The sequence below is a fragment of the Vombatus ursinus genome, unplaced genomic scaffold, assembly GCF_900497805.2.
Source record: "Vombatus ursinus unplaced genomic scaffold, bare-nosed wombat genome assembly UNPS02012082.1, whole genome shotgun sequence".
Lineage (NCBI taxonomy): Eukaryota > Metazoa > Chordata > Mammalia > Diprotodontia > Vombatidae > Vombatus > Vombatus ursinus.
In genome coordinates this window covers 3,118,414-3,143,222 of record NW_020951860.1, presented here as the reverse complement: position 1 = coordinate 3,143,222, position 24,809 = coordinate 3,118,414, and the positions used below count along the sequence as shown (strand labels likewise).

General features: G+C 39.8%; 1 protein-coding gene across 1 annotated transcript in view; it reads right to left on the bottom strand.

The window, feature by feature from the left end:
- CACNA1C (calcium voltage-gated channel subunit alpha1 C) overlaps positions 1-24,809 on the bottom strand; it is a 752,540-nt gene that overhangs the window by 77,213 nt on the left and 650,518 nt on the right. Inside the window, exons 27-29 of the mRNA XM_027857289.1 lie at positions 24,163-24,364; positions 21,381-21,539; positions 20,379-20,489 (exon numbers count right to left, since the gene is read on the bottom strand). Coding sequence (XP_027713090.1) covers positions 20,379-20,489; positions 21,381-21,539; positions 24,163-24,364 — 472 coding nt within the window. The remainder of the gene's footprint in view (positions 1-20,378; positions 20,490-21,380; positions 21,540-24,162; positions 24,365-24,809) is intronic.

Genomic DNA, 24,809 nt, shown 5'->3' with positions numbered 1-24,809 from the left:
AAGAACTTTGGAATTGATTGTGTGACATGGGAGACACTGGCACAGGATTGCTCTGATGCCCACATCAGAGAAGGTGCTGTGCTCTAAGAGCAGAGCATAATCGAAACAGCTCAAAGGAAATGCAAGATGTGCAAATTTAGAGAATCCACCCCAAATGTCCCCACAGACTGTTTGTGCCCAACCTGTGGCAGAGCATTCCAAACTTATATTGGTCTGATCAGCCACAGTTCACAGTTGAGTACTCTGAAACTTGACCCTAGCATAGTGATGTCATTTTGGTCCTCTTTGAGAACTAAGGACAACAACCAGTAGTGTGTGTGTGTGTGTGTGTGTGTGTGTGTGTGTGTGTATATAAATGTTATCTTCTTCAGGTAGAATATAAGTTCATTTAAATCATGGACTTTTTGGGTTTTTGTCTTTATATCCCCAGAGACTAGAATAGTGCCTGGCATATTCTAGGTGCTTTATAAATGCTGGATCAATTGAATTGGGGTGGGAAGTACTGTACTGTGGAAAGAGGCTCTGGAGTCAGAGGACCTGGATTGAGATTTGCTCTCTGATACTCACTCCACCTGTGTGATCTTGGGCAATTCACCTAACTTCACTGGGCCTCAGTTTCCTCATCTGTAAAATGAAAAGTTGGACTAGATTGCTTCTGTGGTCCTTTCCAACTCTAAACCTATGATAACATGAACGTGGTTCCCCTATTACGCTATCTTGCATGTCCTAGATATTTGTTAAATGAAGATATTCTGAGCTATTATGAACATCGAATATTAACTAGGTCTTCAGGAAAATGTTGTACAGTAGCCAATTACTGACCATTACTCAGATCAAACTGGACCCAAGAGAAGATTAAGAAGGTTTCACCTTTTCCTCCCTTCCCTGTTCTTCTCCAACAGTGTAATCTTGACCCTCGTGAATCAGTACCAGGTTTTGGAGAACATTTGAGGGAATGAGGAAAAGGAAATAGAATACTGACTTTTCCTATCCCTCCAGTCTGTTGTTCAGTAGGCTCACAATATCACAGTAGGCTGGGCTGTAGTTTTCTGAGGGGCATGGCCACATACCATTCACAGCTTATTTATTAAATTGTAAGCTACTTTAGGGCATAAATGCCTTATCTTTGTATCTTGCCCAGTTAAGTATAGTGCTCAATGAATGTTTGTTGATTGAATGAAGGGGATGCATTTTAGGTATGTTAACAATATGGTCTTTGTCATAATGGCTATGGCTCTAATGAGTAGCTTTATAACTAGGAGAATACAGAAGCTTCAGGAAGCAAAAAGACCTGTATGGGCTATTAATTGCTCTGCCATTCTGAAACAGAACCTAAGGGAAGCTCAGAAGCCTGTGATTCAGATGTTGTATGAGACTGCCTCTTACAATCTTTCATCCCAGCTCATTCCGGTCTTGAATATACTTTGTGGTGGAGGCAGCACCAGCAACCAAGTCACCTTCCTACTCCCTTGGTCTCTATCATTCTGTTATCTTTCCCATCAAATCTCAAACATAGTTCCAAGATTCCCAAGCTCATACCATCAGGTTTTCCTTAGCTAATACTAAACATATAACCACTGAAACAACCTTTATTCTGAAATTACTCCCTGAATGTACTGCTTTCTCCAATGTACGACCAATGCATACTCATTGGAGTACTCATACTCAACATAATCACTGAATTTCATTCCATGCTACCATATTCACTCTTTCCATGCTCTCAACCACCAAATGACCTCTGGAGACTTCTCAATGTTGGACACAAGTAGGGCCTTATGCTCTAATGCTCTTAAATACTTGTCATGAAATTGTAGGCACCTACTTTTATTTACCTCTCCAAGACATATATTTTTGTCTCTTTTCTTGTTGGTTCTACAATATCCCAAGCTCATGTTACTTTCCAATCCCCAAACTCCAGGAATGTGGCAACTTTGAGAACCAGCACAAGATGCTCTTCTGTGTTAGTTATAAGGAGTTTGGCTCCTTTCCTGCTGAGAGAGAAACACTGGGGCACTTCAAGTTTGGATCTCGTTATCACTGAAATCCACCCTGCAGAATCCAGTGTCTCTTTTTCTTGTATTGTAAGTCTCTGGGTTTCCTTCTGGAAAGGAAGGTTTCTTTGATCTCTCAACCAAAGTCTTGGGATTTGGTCCTTTGGGTCTTTGGGGCAGTAGAATACCTCTGTGGGTCTGTTTGTCTGTGTGTCTGTGTAAAGGCATTCGCAGTTGGATTCTGAGCTTCAGCAGGGGTTAGTGATTGCTGAGGAAAGTTGATTTCAGCTTAGACTAGAGACTCATGTCAGAGAATTTTCTAAGGCCCTACTTGTGTCCAACAATGAAAGGAATAATCAGGGCTGATCCTCAAAATGTTTTTTTCCAATAGTCTAGGCAAGAGATAATAAGGACCTGAACTAGACTGGTAATAGTAAGAATAAGAAAAAACAAGAGCAAAAGGTATATAAAGAAAGGCTACAGAAAAGACTTGGCAGTTACCCAGTTCTGCTAATTCTTGTCTTTTCATTCCAAATCCTTACCCTGCTGCTAATACAACATTACCTTCTTCTTTTCTAGTGACCCTCTGGGGCCACTTATAGCCATATGCTTAATTATCAGGCACATAGCAACATCTTGCTAACTAGGACAGACTTGATGGTGTTTTGCCTAAAACTAAACATTTGGGGAGGGATACCACTACTAAACACCAAACAGTTGTGGAGGCCTAATACTAAACATTTATGAGGGAGCCCCAAGGCATACATTAGAATTAGAAGAGGTCTAGGTGCTTTGTAGAGTAACACTATTCCCACAGTGCTTAATGAGAGAAACCAAGACTTTGAAGAGCATAGTAATAATTGCCCTGAGGCTCTCCAGAAAATCACCCAGAAAATGGAAGCTTGAACTACCTAGCCATCTGATTTCAAGGGGCAGGATCATCCATGCCCAAAGAGGGGAAAGATAGCATTTTTTAGCTAAAAGCTGGGTTATATATTTCTTTCCCTTTACTACACCCCTCCATTTGAAAAAATCCTATTTTTAAGAGAAGTTTTGTGAGATAATATCTGCTCTGGAAAACCTTCACTTTTCTGGAATGGCCTCTAAAGTTCTTTTTAATGAAGATTCTGTGTTTCTTCTTCCCTTTCCTTCACGGGCCAATTGCTCTCCCATACCTTTAAAATACTCTTTCCCACTACGACATTAGTGCAACTGTGCACTGTGTTGTGGAGTTCAGCTTATTTTTCTAAAACTATTAGTTGATTTCTCTGCAATAAAAACCTGAGCTTCAGACCTGGAAAATTAAACAGTCATTGGAGCCTCTATTGTAACTTAGTACATGAGCAGAATGAACAAATGGCAGAGGAACTTAAAAGGGATATTTTTTTGGGGGGGAGGTATAAAATTAAAAAGGGAGGCAGCCCTACTAATTACTCAGGCATTGCTGGGACAAAGCAGAGTTTGGCTTATGCTTATTTTGTAATAACATTAACAATGATCAAAAAAGAGATATTCATGTATAGGGGCTAACTCAAACTTGGGTAATTAACTAATTGATTTTTAAAAAGTGAAGGGCAAACAAAATGGAAGGCATAGATGAGAGGTCAGCCAAAATGCTGCCCATGTTTGCGTAGGGCTTGAAGGTTTATGCATTGTATCCATGATCTCAGGTTGCTATTATTATCATTATTTTACAGATGAGGAAACAGAGGCTTAGGGATGTTAAATAGTTTGCCCCAAGTTACACAGTTAGTGTCTGAGGCAGGTTTGGAATCCAGATATTTCTGACTCCAAGTCTACTTTGTCAAACTGCTTCAAGGCTAAGGGTTGAACACAGATTTCAGGAAAATTCTAGATAACTGGAGAACCCATTGAGCACTGGGTCAATGTGGATGTGGTTTTTCCCTTTAAAATGCCAAATAAAGGAATGCTATTAGCTCTTTTCTATCTAGTTTAAGTACCCTACCCTGCAGCAATAACAGGTAAATATGAACAAGAAATTTAGACACTGAGTAACAGGGAGAACAAAAAACACCAAGCAACATCATGGATGGAGGCTGGAGATACCATGACAAACTTAATTCCAAATTTAAAAATGCTAACTTGTATGGTCACAGATTTGGCACTGGAAGTCATTAATTCCATTCTCCTCAATTTATAGATGAAGAAACTGAGTCCTAGAGGAGCTAAGTGACTTTCCAAGGTTCATCATCTAATTAGTATGTATCTGAAGCAACATTAGAACTCAGGTCCAGCACTCTCTGCACTGTACCAACTAGTGGCTAATTAGCAGCTTAGATAATGTTGTAATGTTGTTAGTTGTAGTTGCAATGTAGATGGTTGTAATGATGTTGGTTGCTGTTACAATGTAGATGGCTGTCTTTAGTAGTATGGCTGATACCATGTCTCTTATAAATGAAATAAAATGGATTTTGAAGTCAGGGAGATTAAAAACTGACTGAAGAATAATCAACTGAGCTGGCAGCTGAGAGGGCTGACAAGTCAGTAGGATCTACTTTAGGTTTCATTTTGAATGATCATAAAATCACAACATTAGAAGGGGACCCTAGACTAAAGGCCACCTAGTCCATCCCTGAAAAATAGTCCTTTAAACAGAGCCCACAAGTGGTCATCCAGCTTCTGCTTAAGGCATTCAACAAAGCCTCCAAGAGGAACCTGAGGCAGTCTATTTCACTTTTAAAAGAATTTCTTATGATCTGGGAAAATAGTTCAATAAGGACATGATTCCGAATCTCCTTGGCAATTGAGCATGGGTTGTATCATTCACATCCCAGAGACACAGGAGCACTAGCTCTTTGAAAAGTCCAGATACCCTCCAAGCATAATCTCATTCAATCTCACTGCAAGCCTGTTACACAACTACTCTTATTTTACACAGAAAGAAATTGAGGCATCAAAAGGGCGAAGAGGCCGCCCAGCATACTTGAGATAATCCATGACAACTCTCTGCCTCTTTGGAGGGATGCAGGATTTGTTAGAAAACCGATGAAAGAAACAAAATAAAGTTATATTTTGGAGAACAAAACAACCATTACAGAAATCTAGTTCTAGGGGAAAGTCACTGCTAACTCAATTGTTAGGGAAAGGACAACACTCAATTCAATTCAGCAAACACTTATTAAACACCTACTCTGTACAGAACACTTTGCTAAGGGCTGGTTGGGAGTGGGGGAGGAAGAGGGCTTGGAACAAGAGACTGGAAAACACTGAAGTGGTGAAGCCAATCAGGAAAGAAATCTGACAATATAAAAGCAAACCAGCTGACTGTTAAGATCCTGGATTTTCAATGAAAAGACAATAGCCCAATCAGAGAGGTTTAAATCTCTCTCTTCTGATTTCAGGGAATGTACCTTAGAGTTTTCATATCTGACCTTCTGCACCTGAGAAAGTGACCTTCTCTCTGGAGAAATAGGCAAATCCCACAATTGTGGAACTTACCCTTCCAGCAGAGAAACTAAGAAGGCTTCACTTTTGTTCTGTTTTGTTAGGGTTAGTCCTCTGCTTTTTAGATTTTGTTTCAGAAGTTTTTATTTTTGCAAGAAAGCAACCTCTCCCTTTCTCTTCACAATGGGAAGGGAGCAGGATGAATCCAGAATCTCCATGTGAAAGAAATTCTATCCAATGACTCTATTGGGCAACATAAAAACTGAGAGCTTCAGGCTTAGGTGGGAATGACTCCTCATGAAGGCTGCTGCTGGGTAGATGTAAGGTCACTGTGGTCCTGCTTTTGATCAAGACAAATTTAGTCTGTTTCACTTTTTGAAATTCATCAAAAAGTCATCATCGTGGTGCAAGATGGTGGTTGGGCAACTGGCTAGCAAAGTTCCACTTCCAGCATTTTCTAAGCTCTGAGGGAATTTTAGACTTTATCTGAGGGCAAACTACCTAGAGAGCCTCAAACCGTAACCTTGGGCAGGGGCCTCTCAGTAAGAAAGGCAGAAGTCAAGTTGAGTAAGGAGACAGAAAGACAAGCAGGGAAGAGAAAGCAGATGGGCGCCTCAGGAGCAACTGCAGGAAGTCTTGAGGCAAGGAGTTGGGGACAATGCAAGTATGAAGCATGTCAGGTGAATGGTAAGCCCTGAATTGTTTTGAATGTAGGCTGGGATCAGTGAGTAGTGACCTTTCTCCCTTCCCCACCCTCCCCCCAATCTACTTTTAAAGCTGCCATCTTTGTAAATGATATTGTTTTAAGTGTCCTGTCAGTATGCCTGTGATAATGCATTAAAATCCAGCTGGTCATTTAAATCTGGGCCAATTCTGCTTACTTGAATGCTAGTGATGAGACTGGAGGAGGACGCCTGGAAAGGAAGCAGATTTAATATTTTGAGGTTTTATAAACTCAGTTTGGATTTTGTCAGTGCAAACTGGCTGGGGGTTTGAGCTGCATATTTCATTGAAAGTAGAATGTATTAGAGGGAAGAAGAGAATAATATTCAGGGTCAGATTCTTCCTGATGCAAGAACCAGTAAAAAGTCCCAGGCTGTGCCTGGGCAAAGCACAGCCATTTTTCTTTTCCCTGGGTCAGCCAAAAAGATCGGTTGAGTTTGAAAGGAAAACCATGTTGTTCATGGAGGAGGGAGATGAAAGCAGGTTTCACCTCCAAAAAGGGAGGAAGAACTTTTTCCTCTCAAGACATTGGACAACTCAGGTTATCTTGCTCACTAGTACCACCTGATGCTTGTACATTTGAACTACATGTGGTTGCTTTAAATTCTCCTTGGATGCTTTTGAGCTTTGAATGGAATTTAGCTTTATGTGCTTTTTTCTTTTTTAACTTTTACTGTTTTTGAAGAATCTTCTTTATGGTATAATTTTGATAGACTTTTCCCTTACAAAACAAAAATGTATTTACTTAAATATTACAATCTGGTTTTAAAAATCTTATTAAACATACAGATATAAGTATATATTATTTTTGTTTCATTTTACATTTGTTCTAGTACCTCATTGATCTTTGTCTCTAGCACAATCAGTTATATTCAAATGACAAACATAAATGTGAAGTACCTGTTTCAATGCTGCTAAAAGATGAATTAGGTCTGGTTTTGTTGAGAATATGGGAATTTAAAACTATTCATGATTTGTTCAATGTTACACAGTCATTTACCAGTTGAATGAAGGTCTGTCACTGGTTTTTTTTTTATTCTTTTTTTATTTTTAGTTTTCAACATTTACTTCCACAAGATTTTGAGTTCCAAATTTTCACCCCATCTCGCCCCTCCCCCCACCCAAAGATGGCATGTATTCTGAATACCCCTTCCCCTAGTCTGCTTTCCCTGCTATCTCTAACCCCCCTTCCCCTTCTATTTTCTTGTAGGGCAGGATAGATTTCTGTACCCCATTTCCTGTATTTCTTACTTCCCAGTTGCATGTGAAAACATTTTTTTAAACATGTGTTTTTAAAACTTTGGGTTCCAATTTTTCTCCCTTCCTCCCTCCCCACCCAACCTCATTGAAAAGGCAAGCAACTCAATATAGGCTATACATGTGCAGTTATGCAAAACACTTCCATAATAGACATGCAGTGAAAAACTAACACTATTTCCCTTAATCCTATCCCGCCCCCTCCATTTATTCTATTCTTTCTTTTGACCCTGTCCCTCCTCAGAAGTATTTGCTTCTGATTACTCCCTTTCCCAATCTGCCCTCCTCTCTATCATCCCCCTACTCTTTTGTCCCTTTCCCCTCCTATTTTCCTGTAGGGTAAGACAGATTTCCACCGAATTGAGAGTGTATGTTATTCCCTCCTTAAGTCAAATCCTATGAGAATAAGATTCACTCATTCCCTCTCACCTTCCCCTGTTTCCCCTCCACTGTAAGAGCCTTTTCTTTTCTGTTTTTTTGTGAGATAATTTACCCCATTCTACCTTTCCCTTTCTCCTCCTAGTATAATCCTCTCTCACCCCTTAATTTTATTCTCCAGATATGACCACTTCATCTTCAACTCACCCTGTGCCCTTTATCTATCTATCTATCTATCTATCTGTCTGTCTACATACATATAATTTTTCCCTCCAACTACTCTAATACTGACAAAGGTCTTATGAGTTACAAATGTCATCTTTCCATGCAAGAATATAAACAGTTCAAACTTAATAAGTCTCTTATGATTTCTCTTTCCTGTTTACCTCTTCATGTTCCACTTGAGTCTTGTATTGGAAAGTCAGATTTTCTATTCAGCTCTGGTCTTTTCATCAAGAATGCTTGAAAGCCCTCTATTTCAGAATGACCATTTTCCCCCCTGAAGAATTATACTCAGTTTTGCTGGGTAGGTGATTCTTGGTTGTAATCCTATCTCCTTGCCCTCCGGAATTTTATATTCCATGCCCTGTGGTCCCTTAATGTAGAAGCTGCTAAATCTTGTGTTATCCTGATTGTGTTTCCACAATACTTGAATTGTTTCTTTCTGGCTGCTTGTAATATTTTCTCCTTGACCTGGGAGCTCTGGAATTTGGCTACAATATTCCTAGGAGTTTTCCTTTGGGGATCTCTTTCAGGAGGAGATCGGTGGATTCTTTCCATTTCTATTTTGCCCTCTGGTTCTAAAATATCAGGGCAGTTTTCCTGGATAATTTCTTGAAAGATGATGTCTAGGCTCTTTTTTTTGGTCATGGCTTTCAGATAGTCCAATAATTTTTAGATTCTCTCTCCTGGATCTATTTTCCAGGTCAGTTGTTTTTCCAATGAGATATTTCACATTGTTTTCTAATTTTTCATTCTTTTGGATTTGTTTTACAGTGTCTTGATTTCTCAAAAAGTCACTAGCTTCCAATTGCTCTATTCTAATTTTTAAGGAAGTATTTTCTTCAGTAATCTTTTGGACTTCCTTTTCCATTTGTCCAATTTTGCTCTTTAGGGCATTCTTCTCTTCATTGGCTTTTTGGACCTCTTTTGCCATTTGGGTTAGGCTATTTTTTAAGGTGTTATTTTCTTCAGTATTTTTTTGGGTCTCCTTTAGCAAGCTGTTAACTTGCTTTTCATGATTTTCTTGCATCACTCTCATTTCTCTTCCCAGTTTTTCCTCTACTTCTCTTACTTGCTTCTCAAAATCCCTTTTGATCTCTTCCAAGGCCTGGGACTGATTCATATTTTTCTTGGAAGTTTTGGATGTAGGCGCTTTGACTTTGTTTTCTTCTTCTGGCTGTATGTTTTGATCTTCTTTGTCACCAAAGTAAGATAATATAGTCTGACTCTTTTTGCGCTGCTTGCTCATGATCCCAACCAATTACTTGAGTTTTAAACTCTTTGTTAAGGTAAGAGTCTGTTTCCAATGTGGAGAATGTGCTGTCCCAAGCTTTGAGGGGTTGTACAGCTGTTTTCAGAGGTACTTCTAGGGACCTGTTAATTTTCAGTTCTTCCAAGATGGTATGATAAGGGGCCAGGTATTTCCTCTCCACCATACCAGCCTCTCAGAACTGTGACCCAGATCCAAGCACAGGCAAAGCAAGAGATTCCTGCCTCAGCACTGGCAAAGAGATCCTTGCAATCCCCCTATAATCAGCCACTCAATTCCCCCTCAGTCTGTGGGCCAGAAGCTCAGGAGGCAGCCGCTGCCTGGGGTCACTCTCTGGACTTGCGGCTGAGACCTAGCTTCTTCTCTCACCGCAGACATAGACTTTTCCCACTGACCTTCTAAATTGTCCTTGGCATTTGTGGGTTGAGAAGTCTGGAAACTGCCACAGCTGCCCGCGATTCAGCCCTCAGGGTCACTGTGGCCTGCGCGCCCACTCTGAACTGCGCTCCTTTCCCCACCCGGTGCGATATACCTTTCTGATCAACCATCCAGGCTGTCTTGGGCTGGAAATTTGTTTTACTCTGTTTTTTTGTGGGTTCTGCTGCTTTAGAATTTGTTTAGAGCCATTTTTTATAGGTATTTGGAGGGGTTTGGGGGAGAGCTCTAGTAAGTCATTGCTTTCCCTCTGCCATCTTGGCTCCACCCCCTCTGTCACTGTTAAAGTGCTACTTATTCTCATATTTATTTTAAAACAAGAAAGTGAATATGAAAATTGGTATTTTTATTTTATAACTTCTATATAGAAAATTTACTTTATAATTTACTATTTACTAATTGACATATTTGTATATTACATTTAAATAATTTGCAATTTACTTAGCTAGTGAATATGCAATTTAATAGCAATGTGAGAGTGGCAGCTCTTTATTCAATTAGTAAATGCCTATTTACTAATTGAATTCACTGAATGAATCGAGAGTGTTTTCAAATTCTCATCAAAACCTTAATTCATCTATTAGCAGCACTGAAGTGGGTACTTCATATTTATATTTGTCATTTCAATGTAACTGATCATGTCATATTGCTAGTTTGGCATTTAACTCAGTCTTGTTTGTTGCCTAAATACTCTTATTATTGATCAATCTTTTACAAATACAGAAATTGCATGTGAAATGTATTGTCATGCATTAAGGTTGTGGGTTACTAATATCTGAAATAGAAAACTATGAATATTTCAAAAATTTTAAAGGAAATTATGAAAAGAGTTGGTGGACAGTAGCAGGACCAGGCCAGAAGAGTCCATTAAGGATATACTCTATGAATTATCAGACCCATTTGATCATTCAAAGAAAAAATCTCAGTAGGAAACAGTATCAGGGAATTAGCTTGCAAATCTTATTTTCAACTTTAATGAGCAAAGGAGTTACTTTAGCAGATTTAGTAAGAACTAGATATCTCATATATAGGTGAGGCTGAGGCAAGATTCTTTCTTATTTGGGGGTAGGTGGGAGGGGAGGTAGAAATCAGATTGTCTAGGTCAGAAATAAATAGAGGCATATCACCTATAGGGAACATAAGCGCCAAATTCCATGAATCATACAGAGAAGCCTTGGCTGAGGGGAGGACCATGACTAGATAATATCTTACTGCAGAAAAACCTTAGAGGCTCAACTTAAGAAATCTTGTCAGGAGTCTGTGCTTAATGTACAACAGAACTACCACAATGGAACTTGCAGGCACCTAAGAGGGACATGATAAATTGTTTGATGGAAGGTGTCAGAGGAATCACTTTTGAAAACAGACAGTCTCTGAGGAAAAGAAATACCAAACTCACATGTGAAGAATGCTCTGGTCTAACTGCTGAGATGGCATTTTCTAAATTTGGTGATTCCATTTAGCACAAAGGGAAATTGCTGTGTAAATGTGTGATGCAGGTGGACAGCCATCTATTCAGACTGGTGGGAAGAGGAGTGGTACCCTCTGAAAGATGGGACATGACCAGACTACTCAAGTGACCAAATGATAATGGGGATGGGTCAATTTAAGGATATCCCTAAAGGATATGTAGCACAGAAAAAGCCATGGGTTTTTTCTAATATAGATAGACTAAGTTAGAGCCTATAAGCAGTTGGGAAAGGTCATACCTGATAGTCTACTTCATAAATTCTGATTTTAATCACTTCAGGGTGGTATCTTCATATTATATGGACCATGGAACCTAAGCCAGGCAACTGTACTACAAATGTAGATGAAGTAAATATAGCAAATTCACAGAAAATCTGGTGAGAGGTAGCCTTGTGGATCAAGCTGTTCTTGGAAAGATAAAGGGAATGGAGACCATGACAACCTGACGCATGAACACCACCATCAGGAGATAATCAGAAAGTAAAACTAATTACCTTCTGCAGAAAAGATGGCCATATACCACAAATGAAGTAATATTTATAAAGTGCTTGCTATAGTGCCATGTACTGGGCACTATATAAATGCTTATTCCCTTCACGCCTTCCCTTTCCTTCCCTATACACATATTGGATGTATTTTTTTTAATCAAGGAACTTATAATCTATTGGAAAACTAAAATATATAAATAAAACATAGGAATTACAAAATAACAATTTAACATATGCACTGAAAATAGAGTACCAATTAAATATATAAATGCCAAGGAAATAGAATAAAGGACTGATTAGAGGCCCAAAGTGTCCAATTTGACAGGTTAGCTGTACTCTTTTTCATATTTTTCTTCTATTTTTTTTCTTTTTTGTTGAGAAAATCGGATTAAGTGACTTGCCCAGAGTCACACAACTACTAAGTGTCTGAGGCTGAATTTGAACTCGGATCCTCCTGGCTCCAGAACCAGTGCTCTAACCACTGAGTCACCTAGCTGCCCCTCTTTGTTTTGTTTTTTTGGCAGCATTCTGGATAAGAAGACCATGTGAATACTGTAGAAACTGAGATCTTAGAAAAAACTATGAGGAGAAACTATTGAAAATGTTTGATCAACCAGAGGGAAATGATCGGAAGCTAAGTGATATGTTAGCAGAAAAATGACAAATGCCAGTTTTTCAGAGTCTTGGTCAAGTATGTAGGTCATTCAGTGTCACGGCAAGGTGTGAGCATTGACCAGGGAGGACAGAAAGGAATTCCAAAATGGCCACATTGAAAGAACCTTTGAGACCAAAAGACTTTTATGGGATTTGTTGACTATTATCACACATTTGCTAAGAGCTACGTTTCCACAGCAAAATCACTGCTAAACCTCACTTGTGCTTATGTGATTTAAGAGAACCAAAAACTGAAGGATAAGAAAGCTGAGTTGTGTTAAACACATAAAGCTATTTAGAGATCAGTGGATGCACAGATGTGAACCAATTTTCAAAGACTTGGTCACATATATACCAATGTGGAGTGTATGTAGATCCAAACAAGTCCTCTCCTGACACATTGGTTTCTGGTAACCATTATTCTCTTATAATGTGACTGCCCTCAAGCTTTCCAGGCTAGCATCTGTATACAGGAAAAATGATTTGTTTGGATTTGCATAGATTCCACACTGGAGTTTTTGGCTTCGAAGTGGGCTATTACTGAGAAGACTATGTATTTAGAGCAAGAGACTAAAACAATCCATTGACATCTTTTGATCAGTGTCAAGTTTAATGTTGCTTGCCCAATATGGGTAGCATCACTACCTAACCATTCAGCATTCATTATTGCCTGGGAAAGACTAATGTGGATGTAGTTGCTCTGGGCTGACAGTCACATGACACCAAAGCTATGATGTGAAAGCCATGTAGGACATTCAGGGAGCTGGGCCACCATCAAATAGAAGTGTAACTGAGAGCTTGGGACTTCTGCCAGAGAGTAGCAACATACAGGCAGCTCCTTTCATTTAACCAATCTTCTCTGCCTCAGTAAGTTGCCTGTGGGTAATGGGTGGCAAGAGCATATGGCTGATTAACCAAGAAAAAAGGAAATGCTACTAACTAAGAAACTCAAATTCTTATTTTTGAGAAATTGCTTACTATTAAAGCAATGGCAGAAGTTGGAGCTGCTCAAAAGGACTGTTGTACTTGAATATGACTGATCCCACACATGGTACAAGGAAGCAGTTGATACTGATCAACATGTATTGTATTACAGCTATGAAATCACTTGCATGATAGTTTTGGACATGTCAACCAAAGTGAAGCAGGTTTTACTGGCCTAATATGACAGCAGATTTCACTCAGTAGTGTGAGACTTGTGGTGTGTTTAAAGAAAGGCACTGCCAACTTGTGCTGCAAATTTAGAGAATATAAGCACTAGAAAAACCTTTAGAACTTGTCTGCATTGGCTTTTTATCTCTGGAAAGAGAAAGTGAGAAGTCATATTTTAGTAGAGACTGATCATTTCAACAGGTATGCATAAGCACATTCTAGCAGGAACCAGAAAGCACCCATGGTTGTTAAACTCTTGTGGCAAAAGTATTTCTCAGTGTATGAATTCCCTTCTAGGATTCCTACTGACCAAAGCAGAAACTCTGAGATGAAGTTACTCAAGTAAATGAAAGCTTTGATTGGCATCAAGAAGTATGAAACCAATTTTATTATCTCCATTAGTGACCCCCCAGCCTGAGTATTTCAGTCACATATTGTTGGACACACAGTTAAGGAACACTGAGACTAGAACAATCTCAGTGTAGTTAACAGATGGTATTTCTAGAACAATTGTACAGCTCCACCAGGAATGATATCACAGGCTTTACACTATTCTTACTGATGTTTGGATAACAGCCACATCTAGACACACCTAGACGTGCTTTGGAGTCTCTGAGGATGGAAAGAATGAAGACACTCACAACCAATACACCTCCTGGATTAGAGGCTAAGAGATGCCTAACAACTAGTCATGTCTTCAGCTCAGAAGAGCTCTGAATAAAAAAAAACAGTCTGATGCCCGGGTTTGTTGTGAGAAGACCACCAGCAAAAAAGAGTATTGCTGAGAAACTTGGGTATTCAGGGGACACACAGGTTACCAGATGGAAAGCTTCCTCATGCTTAGTCGTAGAAAGACTGGACAACTTGCCTATTTACAGAATAGACCTAAGAGATTGGTGGGGCTTTAGAAAAACAATTAATGAAATGTGCAATGGCAACTGTTTATTGCCCATAAAAGAGTTAGTTGGACTCCCAGATGCTGTTATTGTTGTTTGTCTTTCATTTTTGAAGAGGACCAACAATATCATGGGTGATGACTTGTGTGTGAATTGGATTTAAGGGAGGCAGAGTTATGCAAAGTTGTCCCTTCCAGAGTCACTCTCTCTTCTAAGATGGTTGAAGTTCAGAGGCAGGACAAAAGTCAACATAACTGGTGAAGGCCTGGGAAGCAGTAGATGACCTTGGCATCTTTGATGCCTCACTGAGCTCTAAGAGCTCCACTGCACCTGTTTTAGATGCCTTCATGGCCACTGGACCAAATTATTCTCATCTGCCCATTCTGCCAGGGAGTTTTCACATCAGCTTTGAGTAGACATCCTCCTAACTCACTGACAGGTTTGGGGCCTGTTGGCTGCCCTCAATCTGGTTTCAGCCTCTCTTACCTATAGGCCCCATGCCCAAGATCAGGGTCCAAAGCCCTCAAGGTGATTTGCCTTTAAATAAATAAGGTCCCCTCAGAGGACCCTGAAAATGGAACTAACCACTAGCAAGCAGCTTGATCCCCATTACCCTCTGCTGCACGTCCAAACCTTTTGGCAGGCCATCTGCCAAGATGGCTTGCTGGGGGTGACCACTGCACATGCTACAGCTCCTTGAAGCCACAGGTGAGAGTTAGGTGAAGGTTTCCACCAAAGGTGGATGAGCAGCCCTCACACCAGCGGTGCTAGTCTTCTCTTAACACCTCATACACCCCACTCCCTGATGCACAAGTGGAGACAAGTGACAGACATTCATTTCTGCAGTCTAAATAAAAGATATAGCCCACTTGTTATACAGAGACTATCTGAACCAGACACTGGTTCAAGAAAATGACATGTCTAGTGAAGAAAACTGTATATTGCAACCCAATAAATAAGAGTAGCCTGAACTCCTTGAGTAGTCTGGTCATATCTCATCTGAACTCAGAGGCAACACCTTTTGTGCCTAGAACGTTAGCCATAGCGACTCCTAGGGTAATGACTCTCTATATAAATACTCCAATAAAGTAGAAAATAAAGACTCCTAGGTTCCAAAAAACTTGGGAACACAGGTAGCCAGCCTGGTCCCTCCAGAAGTTCCAGACTATAGTTCTAATTAGGACTATGATCAATCAATCAACAGGCATTTATTAAGTGCTTACTATGTACCTGGCAACCCATATCATCAATTCATCCAGGGGCAAATAGATCAGCTGGGCACAAGGCAGTGAGATTTATCCAGCCTGTGTCCAGATTAACCTATGATGCTGCAGGTAAAACTGAAGAAGTGGTTACATTAATGTTTACCCATGTAATAAGTGCCTTATATGTAATTTGCATGTTCATTGATATACTATTAATTATTGCATGTCCTGAATTATGTTTTTCTTTCAATTATTTTGCTGTTTATTAGATTATACAGCAGTGGCAGGCAAGTATTATAGGTGTATTTATTAAGTATTATAGCTATATTTTTCTATTATGTATTGTAATACTGTTTCTTTATTCATTTATACATTAATGCCAAAGCATGTTCTGTTATTTTGTAGGACTAATGATATTATGTTGCTCTCACTGCTGTGATAAGAGCAAGCACCATGCTTGAATGTAATTTAGACATGTCGTCACTGAAGCAGCCTTCCCATCAGCGCTTGGAGTCAGGAAGATCCAAGTTTCCTGAGTTTAAATCCAGCCTCAAACACTAGCTGTATGACCCTGGGAAAGTCACTTTATCCTGTTTGCCTCAGTTTCCTCATCTATAAAATGAGCCAGAAAAGGAAATAACAAACCCACTGTCTTTGCCAAGAAAACTTCAAATGGAAGAGTTGGTTATGATTGAACACACACATGTTCCTATTGCATATACTCTGAATATTTGCTATGAACAGCATCCTGAGATTTTCTGGGATGCTGGGAAAAATCTTCAATGTTTAAGTGCTGATATTTTACTTTGGTGCTTGTGCTGTATATTTGCTAGTGTCAAATATACCTTAGCTGATTTTTCAAAGGCCTGCCAAAAGGTTTGGACGTGCAGCAGAGGGTGACGGGGATCAAGCTGCTTGCTAGTGGTCAGTTCCATTTTCAGGGTCCTCTGAGGGGACCTTATTTATTTAAAGGCAAATCACCTTGAGGGCTTTGGACCCTGATCTTGGGCATGGGGCCTATAGGTAAGAGAGGCAGAAACTAAGCTGAGCAAAGAGGTACAAAGAAGCAAGTGGCAAGGAGGAGAAAATAGATGATGTGGTAAGCATATGAGAGGTCAAGAGCCAGGACGTTGAGGACAATGCAAGCATGAACCATGTCTGTGGTGAACCCTGCCCTGCTCTTCCCTTCTAGAAGTCCTTTCTCCTCCTGGTGGTTACAGACTGTGACTGCTGCTTTTAAAACTGCTATCTTTGTAAAGGGCATTGTTTTAAGTATTTTCTCAGTATAAATGTGAAAAATGTGTTAAAACTGATCATTCAAATCTCTGCTAATTCTGCTTAGCACCTGAGTACAAATGGTCAGACTGGAAACAATGGATAAGGAAGATAAGGAAGCAGATTTAAAGTATTGAGATGTTATGAAACTTACTTTGGGTTCAAGCTAGCTATTTCAATGAAGGTACAATACATCAGAGAGAGAAAGACAATACTATTCAGGGTGCAATTCTTCCTAAAACAAGAGCAGATAAGAAGCCCTCAGCTGCAAGCAGGCAAATCTCTGGCATTTTGTATTGCCGGGGTCAGTCATGTTGGTTGGCTTGGTTTTAAAGGAAAGCCGTACACCCCTGAGGGCAGAGAGAGCTAAAAGCCAGCAGAGCCTCCACAAAAGGAGGGAGTTTCTCCCTACCAATACATTGACAATTCAGCCTGCTTTGCTCAGTAGAACATTCATATACCAAAGGTATATGCCATTCATATACTATTCAGCCCAAGTCTTTGTCTGAGAATAATGGAAGGCTTTTTACCTAAGGATTAGGCTTCCACATCATCAGTGCCACAACTCCTCAATCTATAATGCCTTTCATACCCAGGTGAAACCTTAGAGCATTTATTAAACATTTACTCTATGGCAGGCTCTTCAGGGGGATTATTTCTGGTTTATGGGGCATTGGGAAGCTCAACCTCTCCCCCTTCAAAATTTGTTCTTCATGGGTACCCTAAATTTCATGAAAGCTATTCTCTTTAGCTATGCATTACCTTCTCCCATGACCTATTTTAATAGTCACATTGTCACCAGTACTTTCGTATATCAGTGCTGAGAAAGAACAAGGAAGCATAAGAACTACATTCTTGGAGGGATATTGCTGAAAGTTGATAGAAAGGAGGGGTGGGGCATGTTTAAGGCAAATTGCTATTTTACCATTCTTTTCTGAAAGTCTCTTCTGCATATTTGTAGTACCCCCAACTGATGCATTTAGGGTTATGTTGCTACTAACTTTCTTCTCAGTTGACTGATATTTGGTTCAGTTCTCCCAGGGTGTTTTGTAGGCCCTCAGTTGCATTTGTTTGAAGTTTTCTTTGGGTTGGCTTGAGCATTCTTGAAAGATGTGTATGCTGCTCTTTCCCCTTTGTCTTTATTTCTGTTAGGATTGGCACTCTTTAGGAACCCTATCCAATTGTCTGTCCTATGCATTATTTCCTCTGGGGACAGAGTTTCACCAAATTGGCTAGCTACTCACCTAATGGCAGCTAGGTGCGGTAGTAGATAAGGCACTGGATTTCAGATCTTGTTTCAGATGCTTAATAGCTGTTTGACCCTGGACAAGTCACTGTTAGCCTCAGTTTCCCCATATGTAAAATGAAGATAACAATAACATCCACTCATAGGTTTGTTGTAAGGATCAAATTGTATTTTGTAAATCTTAAAGAACTACGTAAGTGCTATAGTTATTATTCTTATCTATTACTACTCTTACTTATTACCACTTGAGAGAATGAGACTAACTCAGATCATAGAAGTCAAAGCATTATTGTGTTAGGCATTCAGACTTAGTTCAATGGCATTTTGTATTTTGAATTGCGTAGTAATTTATAGTATTTAAGGGACATATGGTTTAAACATCATGAAAGATGACCCAGGGTTACCTCCATGTTATGCTGAGACAGCAAGGTAAACCTTTAGTGGAAGTCTTCTGTACAAGTGGGGCATGAATCAGAAATTCTGTTATTTGGAGCCTTCCAGCATTACTCAGCTCCTTAGACTTTGATTGGCTCTCCAAATGACTGAGGAAAACCTAAAGTGAGGTAGAAAGTGGCCAGGGTAGTTTAGTGTGTGCCCTCATTCTGAGTCAGGAAAGACTCTCTCCCCCCAGGGTTTTGGAGCTGAGGGGGAGCGTAAGGGTGGAAAGCTTCTCTGGAGGAGTCAGGAAAAAAGCCACTCTCAACTCATATCTATTAAGCATCTTATTCCTGTATGGGAGAAGCAACTTAGCACAATGGATAAATTGCTGGTCTTGGAATCGGTTCAAGTCTCTCCTTTGACATATGCTAGTTTTGTAACTTGGCAAGCCACTTAACTTCTCAGTACCCCGGCTATAAGCTAAGTAAGACTATTTGGTGGGTGAAGTTTGCTCACTGGGTTTTTCCTACATCAATAAAATCATACATTAGGTTCTCCCCTCCCAAATCTTGTTCCTCTATGATTAAGCGAGATCCCTGAATACCTCGTCTGTGTTCTGGATGACTTTTTGTTATTTTACATTGTAAATTCCTTAAAGGCAGAAACCATGTTAATATAGCTTCCTCTGGGTCATAATATGAATAGAAAAAGTTTGACAATTGCTTTGAGTAATGATGAAGATGAGGATGACGATGGACATTCTGCCATCCTAGAAACATTTTTCAGTCTACTTATCAGTATGGGTCTCTAGGATGCAAAATAAATGGGTAATTGAAAATGTGGATAGAAACAGAAAATCCAGTTGGGACATTTGCTTATTTCAGCTAATGCTGGCACAGGTAGGAAACATTGGGTAGGCTGGTAGCTTCATAAGCTTGAAGAGACTGTGTCAGGTCAGCTTGAATTACTGTCCTAGGTACAATCTGGCCCCCACATTATTCCTCAAAGTTCCTTCATTTGATTGTGGCTACTGTTAAGTCAGTGCTTTTTCTTGGAAGTAGCTTTATGCTGCTTGGTATGGAGCATCAAAGGCCAAATATTATCATCTAGATAGAGTTGACCATGGTACTTGGAGATGGAAGACATCTGGAATTATAGTCACCTCTCAGTTCTCTGTTATAAGGGCAATGGGGAGAAAGAAGAAAGTATGGGCAGAGTGGAGACACAGATAATTAAAATCCATGGTCATTCACTCTTCTGTCCTCCATTTTAATCAATAATTATAACTCTCATCTAACCAAGCCTTTTTACCAGAGAGCTGTGAACAAGGAGCCAAATGGAAAGATTTGAGAATCATTTGCTTTCCTGGTTGTACAGGGTGTTAAGGAGCTCTTGAGTGGTCTGAAGGTGGGCAGCGGCAACAGTAGTAGAATGAAAACACAGCCAAACAAAATCAAGTCTTTCTGACAATTAAGAGTTTGCTGTATGTCTATGTGTAATTGATGTACGGGGAATGCCATGGGTTCAGGGAGGCCTGAGGTGATTGAGGTGGAGAGTGTTGACTTGCTAATCTCTAGGCAAAGACCTGCTATAGTCATGTTTTAACATGAGTAGAGGCCCCTAGTTTGCATGGTAGAAAACGGGTATAGAAAGACGAATTTTGTGTCTCCCTTGTAAGAAGTAGCTCTTTACAGGAGGAACTTGTCCCTTTTGCATCCCAGTTCAGGAACACTGCAGGCATTAGCTAAGATTCCATTCCAGGGACCCCATGGTCCTGTTCCAAATTTAGGTAAATTTAGGGGTGGCTGTTTGGGTGGTCCTTTCACTGCATATTTCTGCCTCCCTTCTGCCTCATCACACCTATTTCCCCTCTATCCCTTTCCTCTAGGCATATGATCTGAAATTAGATGACCTTTTTCAAAGGCCTACCTACCTTGGGTTTGAACGCAATGAGCTTCAGGATCATCTCCACGGTGAAGAGGCCGGTGAAGAGCATGTTGAGAATGTTCATAGCGATTTTGAAAAGACAGCTCTGACCGTAGTGCTGGGAGGAAGGAATTTCCGGTGTACAGTGAGAATGGGACTGAGATTCTATGGGTGGAGTCTTTGCCTCACCCATTCTTTAGCCTAGCCTTTTCAGAGTTTGACCCTTACCCCAAACAACATTTAAAAAAACCCTCTCACACCATTTTCACACTCCCAAAGGGCTGGTCCTGTATACACTGTATCTTCTAGTTTACAGGTAAATCTCAGAGCTCCTTTCTGTCTCTGATACCACTGAAAAACCTGAAGGCCTTAGTGGACTTGGGTCACAGCTTTCCTTCTTAGACTGGCAAGGAAAAATATGATGGAGATCCCGGCAACTATTTCCCTAATATCAGAGAGAGCCTTAACACAGGACTCTGTGTTCTGGCTAGAAAGAGGGGTTGTTGGCTCATAGGCTTATAGTACCACAGCTTGACAGCTGGAAAGGACCTCAGATGTCACCTAGTCTAAACTCCTCATTTTATAGATGAGGGAACTGAAGCTTACAGACTTGCCCAAAGTCACAAGGCGGTAAACAGTAGAGGTGGGATTTGAACCCAGGATCTCCAACTCCAGAGTCTGACTTCTTTCAAAATGGCATCTATATTCCATGCCTTGTTAATAGCAATGAATGTATGGGCTAAATTAATAATCTCTCTGTTTTCCCTGTCTTTTGTCAAACTAGGGGTCCTTCAGTGGGACACACCTTGGGTAAGGGTCATATCCTTTTCAATGGAACAGTCAGGGCTGTGGGTAAGAGAGCTGTTGTTCTCCATTCTTCCTTTTTGGCTATCAATTGTAAAACTAGCTGGTGAGATACACATAGCTTTCTCATTTCTGTCTCTTCCCTAGCCTCAGGGAATAGTCCACAGCCCCTTCAGGTTTTCAGCACCCCCCACCCTACACTTACCTGCATGGCCAAGCAGATGGTGTTGAGAAGGATGAGGACGAACATCAAGTACTCAAAATAGGTGGAATTGACCACATACCACACTTTGTACTGGTGCTGGTTCTTGGGGATGTACCTCCTCAAGGGTCGAGCCTTGAGAGCATACTCTACGCACTGTCGCTGTTAGGAGTAGGGGTAGGGGGATGGAAGGGACAAGAGGTGGGAGAAGAAAGGAAAAGAGAGGTCAGTCAGTGAGGCATGGAGTGATAGGAGAGGAATTGGGGATTGGGCATGTGTTCAAATCCCCAGGTTATATGGGAAACCATCACTGACTAGTCCTGCTGTCAGAAGTGACAGTAAGTTGAACCTTTTGCTCCTAGTTTCTTTCTTTCTTTCATATGTGCAATCTTTATTTTTCTAGCATCTTTAAGATTTAATTTTTTCTTTTTTAAAGTTTCATTTTATTTTTAATTTATGAAATAAAACAAGCTAAGATACTGTTTGATAAGACCAAAAAGACAAAAGTAATAGCCTCCTTGTTAATTGTTCTGATAGTCTCTTCCAAGGGCATCCAGACCCTTTTCCTTCCTTTCTTTTTTTTAAATCTTTCCTGTTTTCTAGAGTCTGCAACCCAAGGAAACACTCCCAAACCATTGATGGGTGATGAGAAGAGATTACTTTGGGACTAAATCTTTGTTACTGTAGTTAGCAAGATCTTTGGCACCTCTGCACAAATAGATTTTCATTTTCATTTCTATGCCATAATTCTGAACCTGTGGCAAGACTGCTGTTTTTCATTTTTTTAACCTCCCCACTCAGCCCCTAATATCAAGTAATATTTCTTCAGCCAGTTGAATTCTTACCAACATTAGTTGCTTAATTTAATCTCTCTACTTTCCCCTCCTTCCCACTCCTGCTCCTCTCCCTGGAGAAGTTCCATGTTTCTTGGTCAGCACACAGCTCTTATTCTCCCAACCATCCCCAATGGAAGAGTTTCTATCTCAGTCTTTGGGACTGGAATATCATATGCTCAAGTTGAAACTCTTTCTTCTTGGTCTTGGGCAAAGGTTTCTTAAAGCCTCTTTCCTGCTAAGAGACACAATTTCTCTCTTTTCTCCCCCACCTCTACTCATTGGTATTTTTACTTGATAGTAGCAACATTTCTCTCATAACTGGCTGAATTATTATTTCCATCTTTCAAAAACCGCTTACTCCAGAAAGCCATCCTTGACTACTTCAACTGGCAAAGATCTTCTCATTCAGAGCTCACATCACATCATATTTTATTTTGTAACTCTCTAATGCACTTGTTGGGTAGTACAGTGTATATTTCTGATGAAAATGCTTGTGCTATTGAAGGTGAGAGTCACCAGCTTGGAAATCAGATTCCCTCCAAAATAGTTGGGTGTACTAAAGATGAAACATCCCAAAGAGACCACAGAGGCTGCACAGGTCACACTTTTTAGGATTCTGGCTAGGAGTATTTCTTTCCATATGATCAGCATTTTTCACTATTTATTAATTTTTTCCACTTATAAACATGTTCAAAACACATGTCAAAAGACCTAGATATAGATATGCTTCATTTTCTCATGTCATATGTTTCAAATTAGACACCTTAAATTTGAAAATTTAAAAATAAATCCATCTGCGCTATGACTTTATAATATTGGAGTTATTCTGGGAAAGGAGTCTAATTTAAGTACACTGGGTAAAAGAACTTGACTTTAAAAAAACATGAATGTTCAGTTCACTTAGTATGTTTAGCTTAACCCAAGAAGTTTTGCAATTTTGTTTAAATATAAGTATGATTGCTTGACTATTTTAAATTTCATCAGTTGTTCAGTTAATCTTTGTCATGAAGTACACTTCATTAGTGTTAAGGTATATTTCTACCATAAATACTCTGTTTTTGTTCAGTTTTCTTCCATTTTATTACAAAAAGAAATCTTACAATGTAATCTTTTAAAATATATATATGCATATGTATATATGTCTGCATATATGTTTATTTATTTATCCATCTATCTATCTATCTATTTCTTTACTTATCTAATGTCTCATTCCTCCACTAGACTGTAAGTTCCTTGAGGGAATGGACAAAGTCTTACCTAAACTGTACATCTTGCTTAGTGCTTGGTATAGTGTTTTGTGATCAAGTTCCTTAGTAAATGTTAATTTGTTGTTATTTGACAGTTATTTGGTAACTCTTTCCTTCCCACAAAGATTTTGTTTCCCTTTATTTTCTGGTGTACAAAGTTTTTCCTTAATAATTGCTTCTGTGACTCCCTTCTCCTTCCCATCTGTATCTACTCCAAGACAGAGCTGACAGTTAAGTGGCAAATTTGGTGACTTGTAGGAGTTTGCAATTCCTTTGCATATTGCTTCTCAAAGGGAACCCCCCACCAAAAAAAAGAAAACTTTAGCTCTTTTCATAATAGAAAATAGGAGAGGTTATTTTAGTGCTATCGTTTCTCTCTTCTGTCACTTCTCAGATTGGAAGTAGGGTCATGGGATTGAGTATGGGAGGTACTTTAGAGATCATCTATTTAGCCTTCACAATTTACAGATGCACATCCTGAGGCTAAGAGAGGTTAAGTAATCTGTACAAGGTCTCGCATGTAGGAAATAAGAACCCAGATCCTGACTCCAAGCTCAATGCTTTCTCCACTGTGTGGTGTTGCCCACCCTACTGTATCTTTTCCTTCTTAGCAGCCTCTCTTGCTTCTTGACTTGAACTATTAACTGCACTTTCCTTCCCTCTCCTGCTCTCTTCTTCTTCCCTTCTCCCTTAGGAAGCTACCTGGTTCTTGTCCAGTTCACAGTTCTTGTACTCCTGTTCTCCCTGTTCCTGGAAGGTGACAATGACGAAACCCACAAAGATATTCATCATAAAGAAGGCGATGATGATGATGTAGATGATGAAGAAGATGGAGATCTCTACTCGGTAGTTGTAGATGGGTCCCTTATCTTCAGTGTGTGAGTCGATGGATCGGTATAGAAGCCTAGAGGGAGAGATGGATCCCATAGAGTGAAATGGAAAGACAGTATCTCTCTGGGCACTTATGATGTCCTTGGTTCTAGGGACACCTTGGAATTGGACTTGTGGACATTGACTCCAAAGTTTTGTAAGTATTGAAGGAAACTTCTTGAAAACTGGTATGAGCCCATAGGCCTACAACTTGAAAGGAATGAGGCTGAGTCTAAAAGAAATCAGCTTGTGCACAAATAAGGATTTACATAAAAATGATAATGTGATCTTGAATGCTTATATCGTACTTCTTTAGAATGCTAACTATGGAGTTGTTGTTATGCTTTATGTCAATGCTTTCTAAATAGTATCCTATGGAGTATGAATAGGGTTTCCATAAGAAAATATTGATGCTAGCAGCATTTCCCTTTCTAAAATATCAATGAGGAAATTATGTATATGTAAAAAAGATTTTTTCC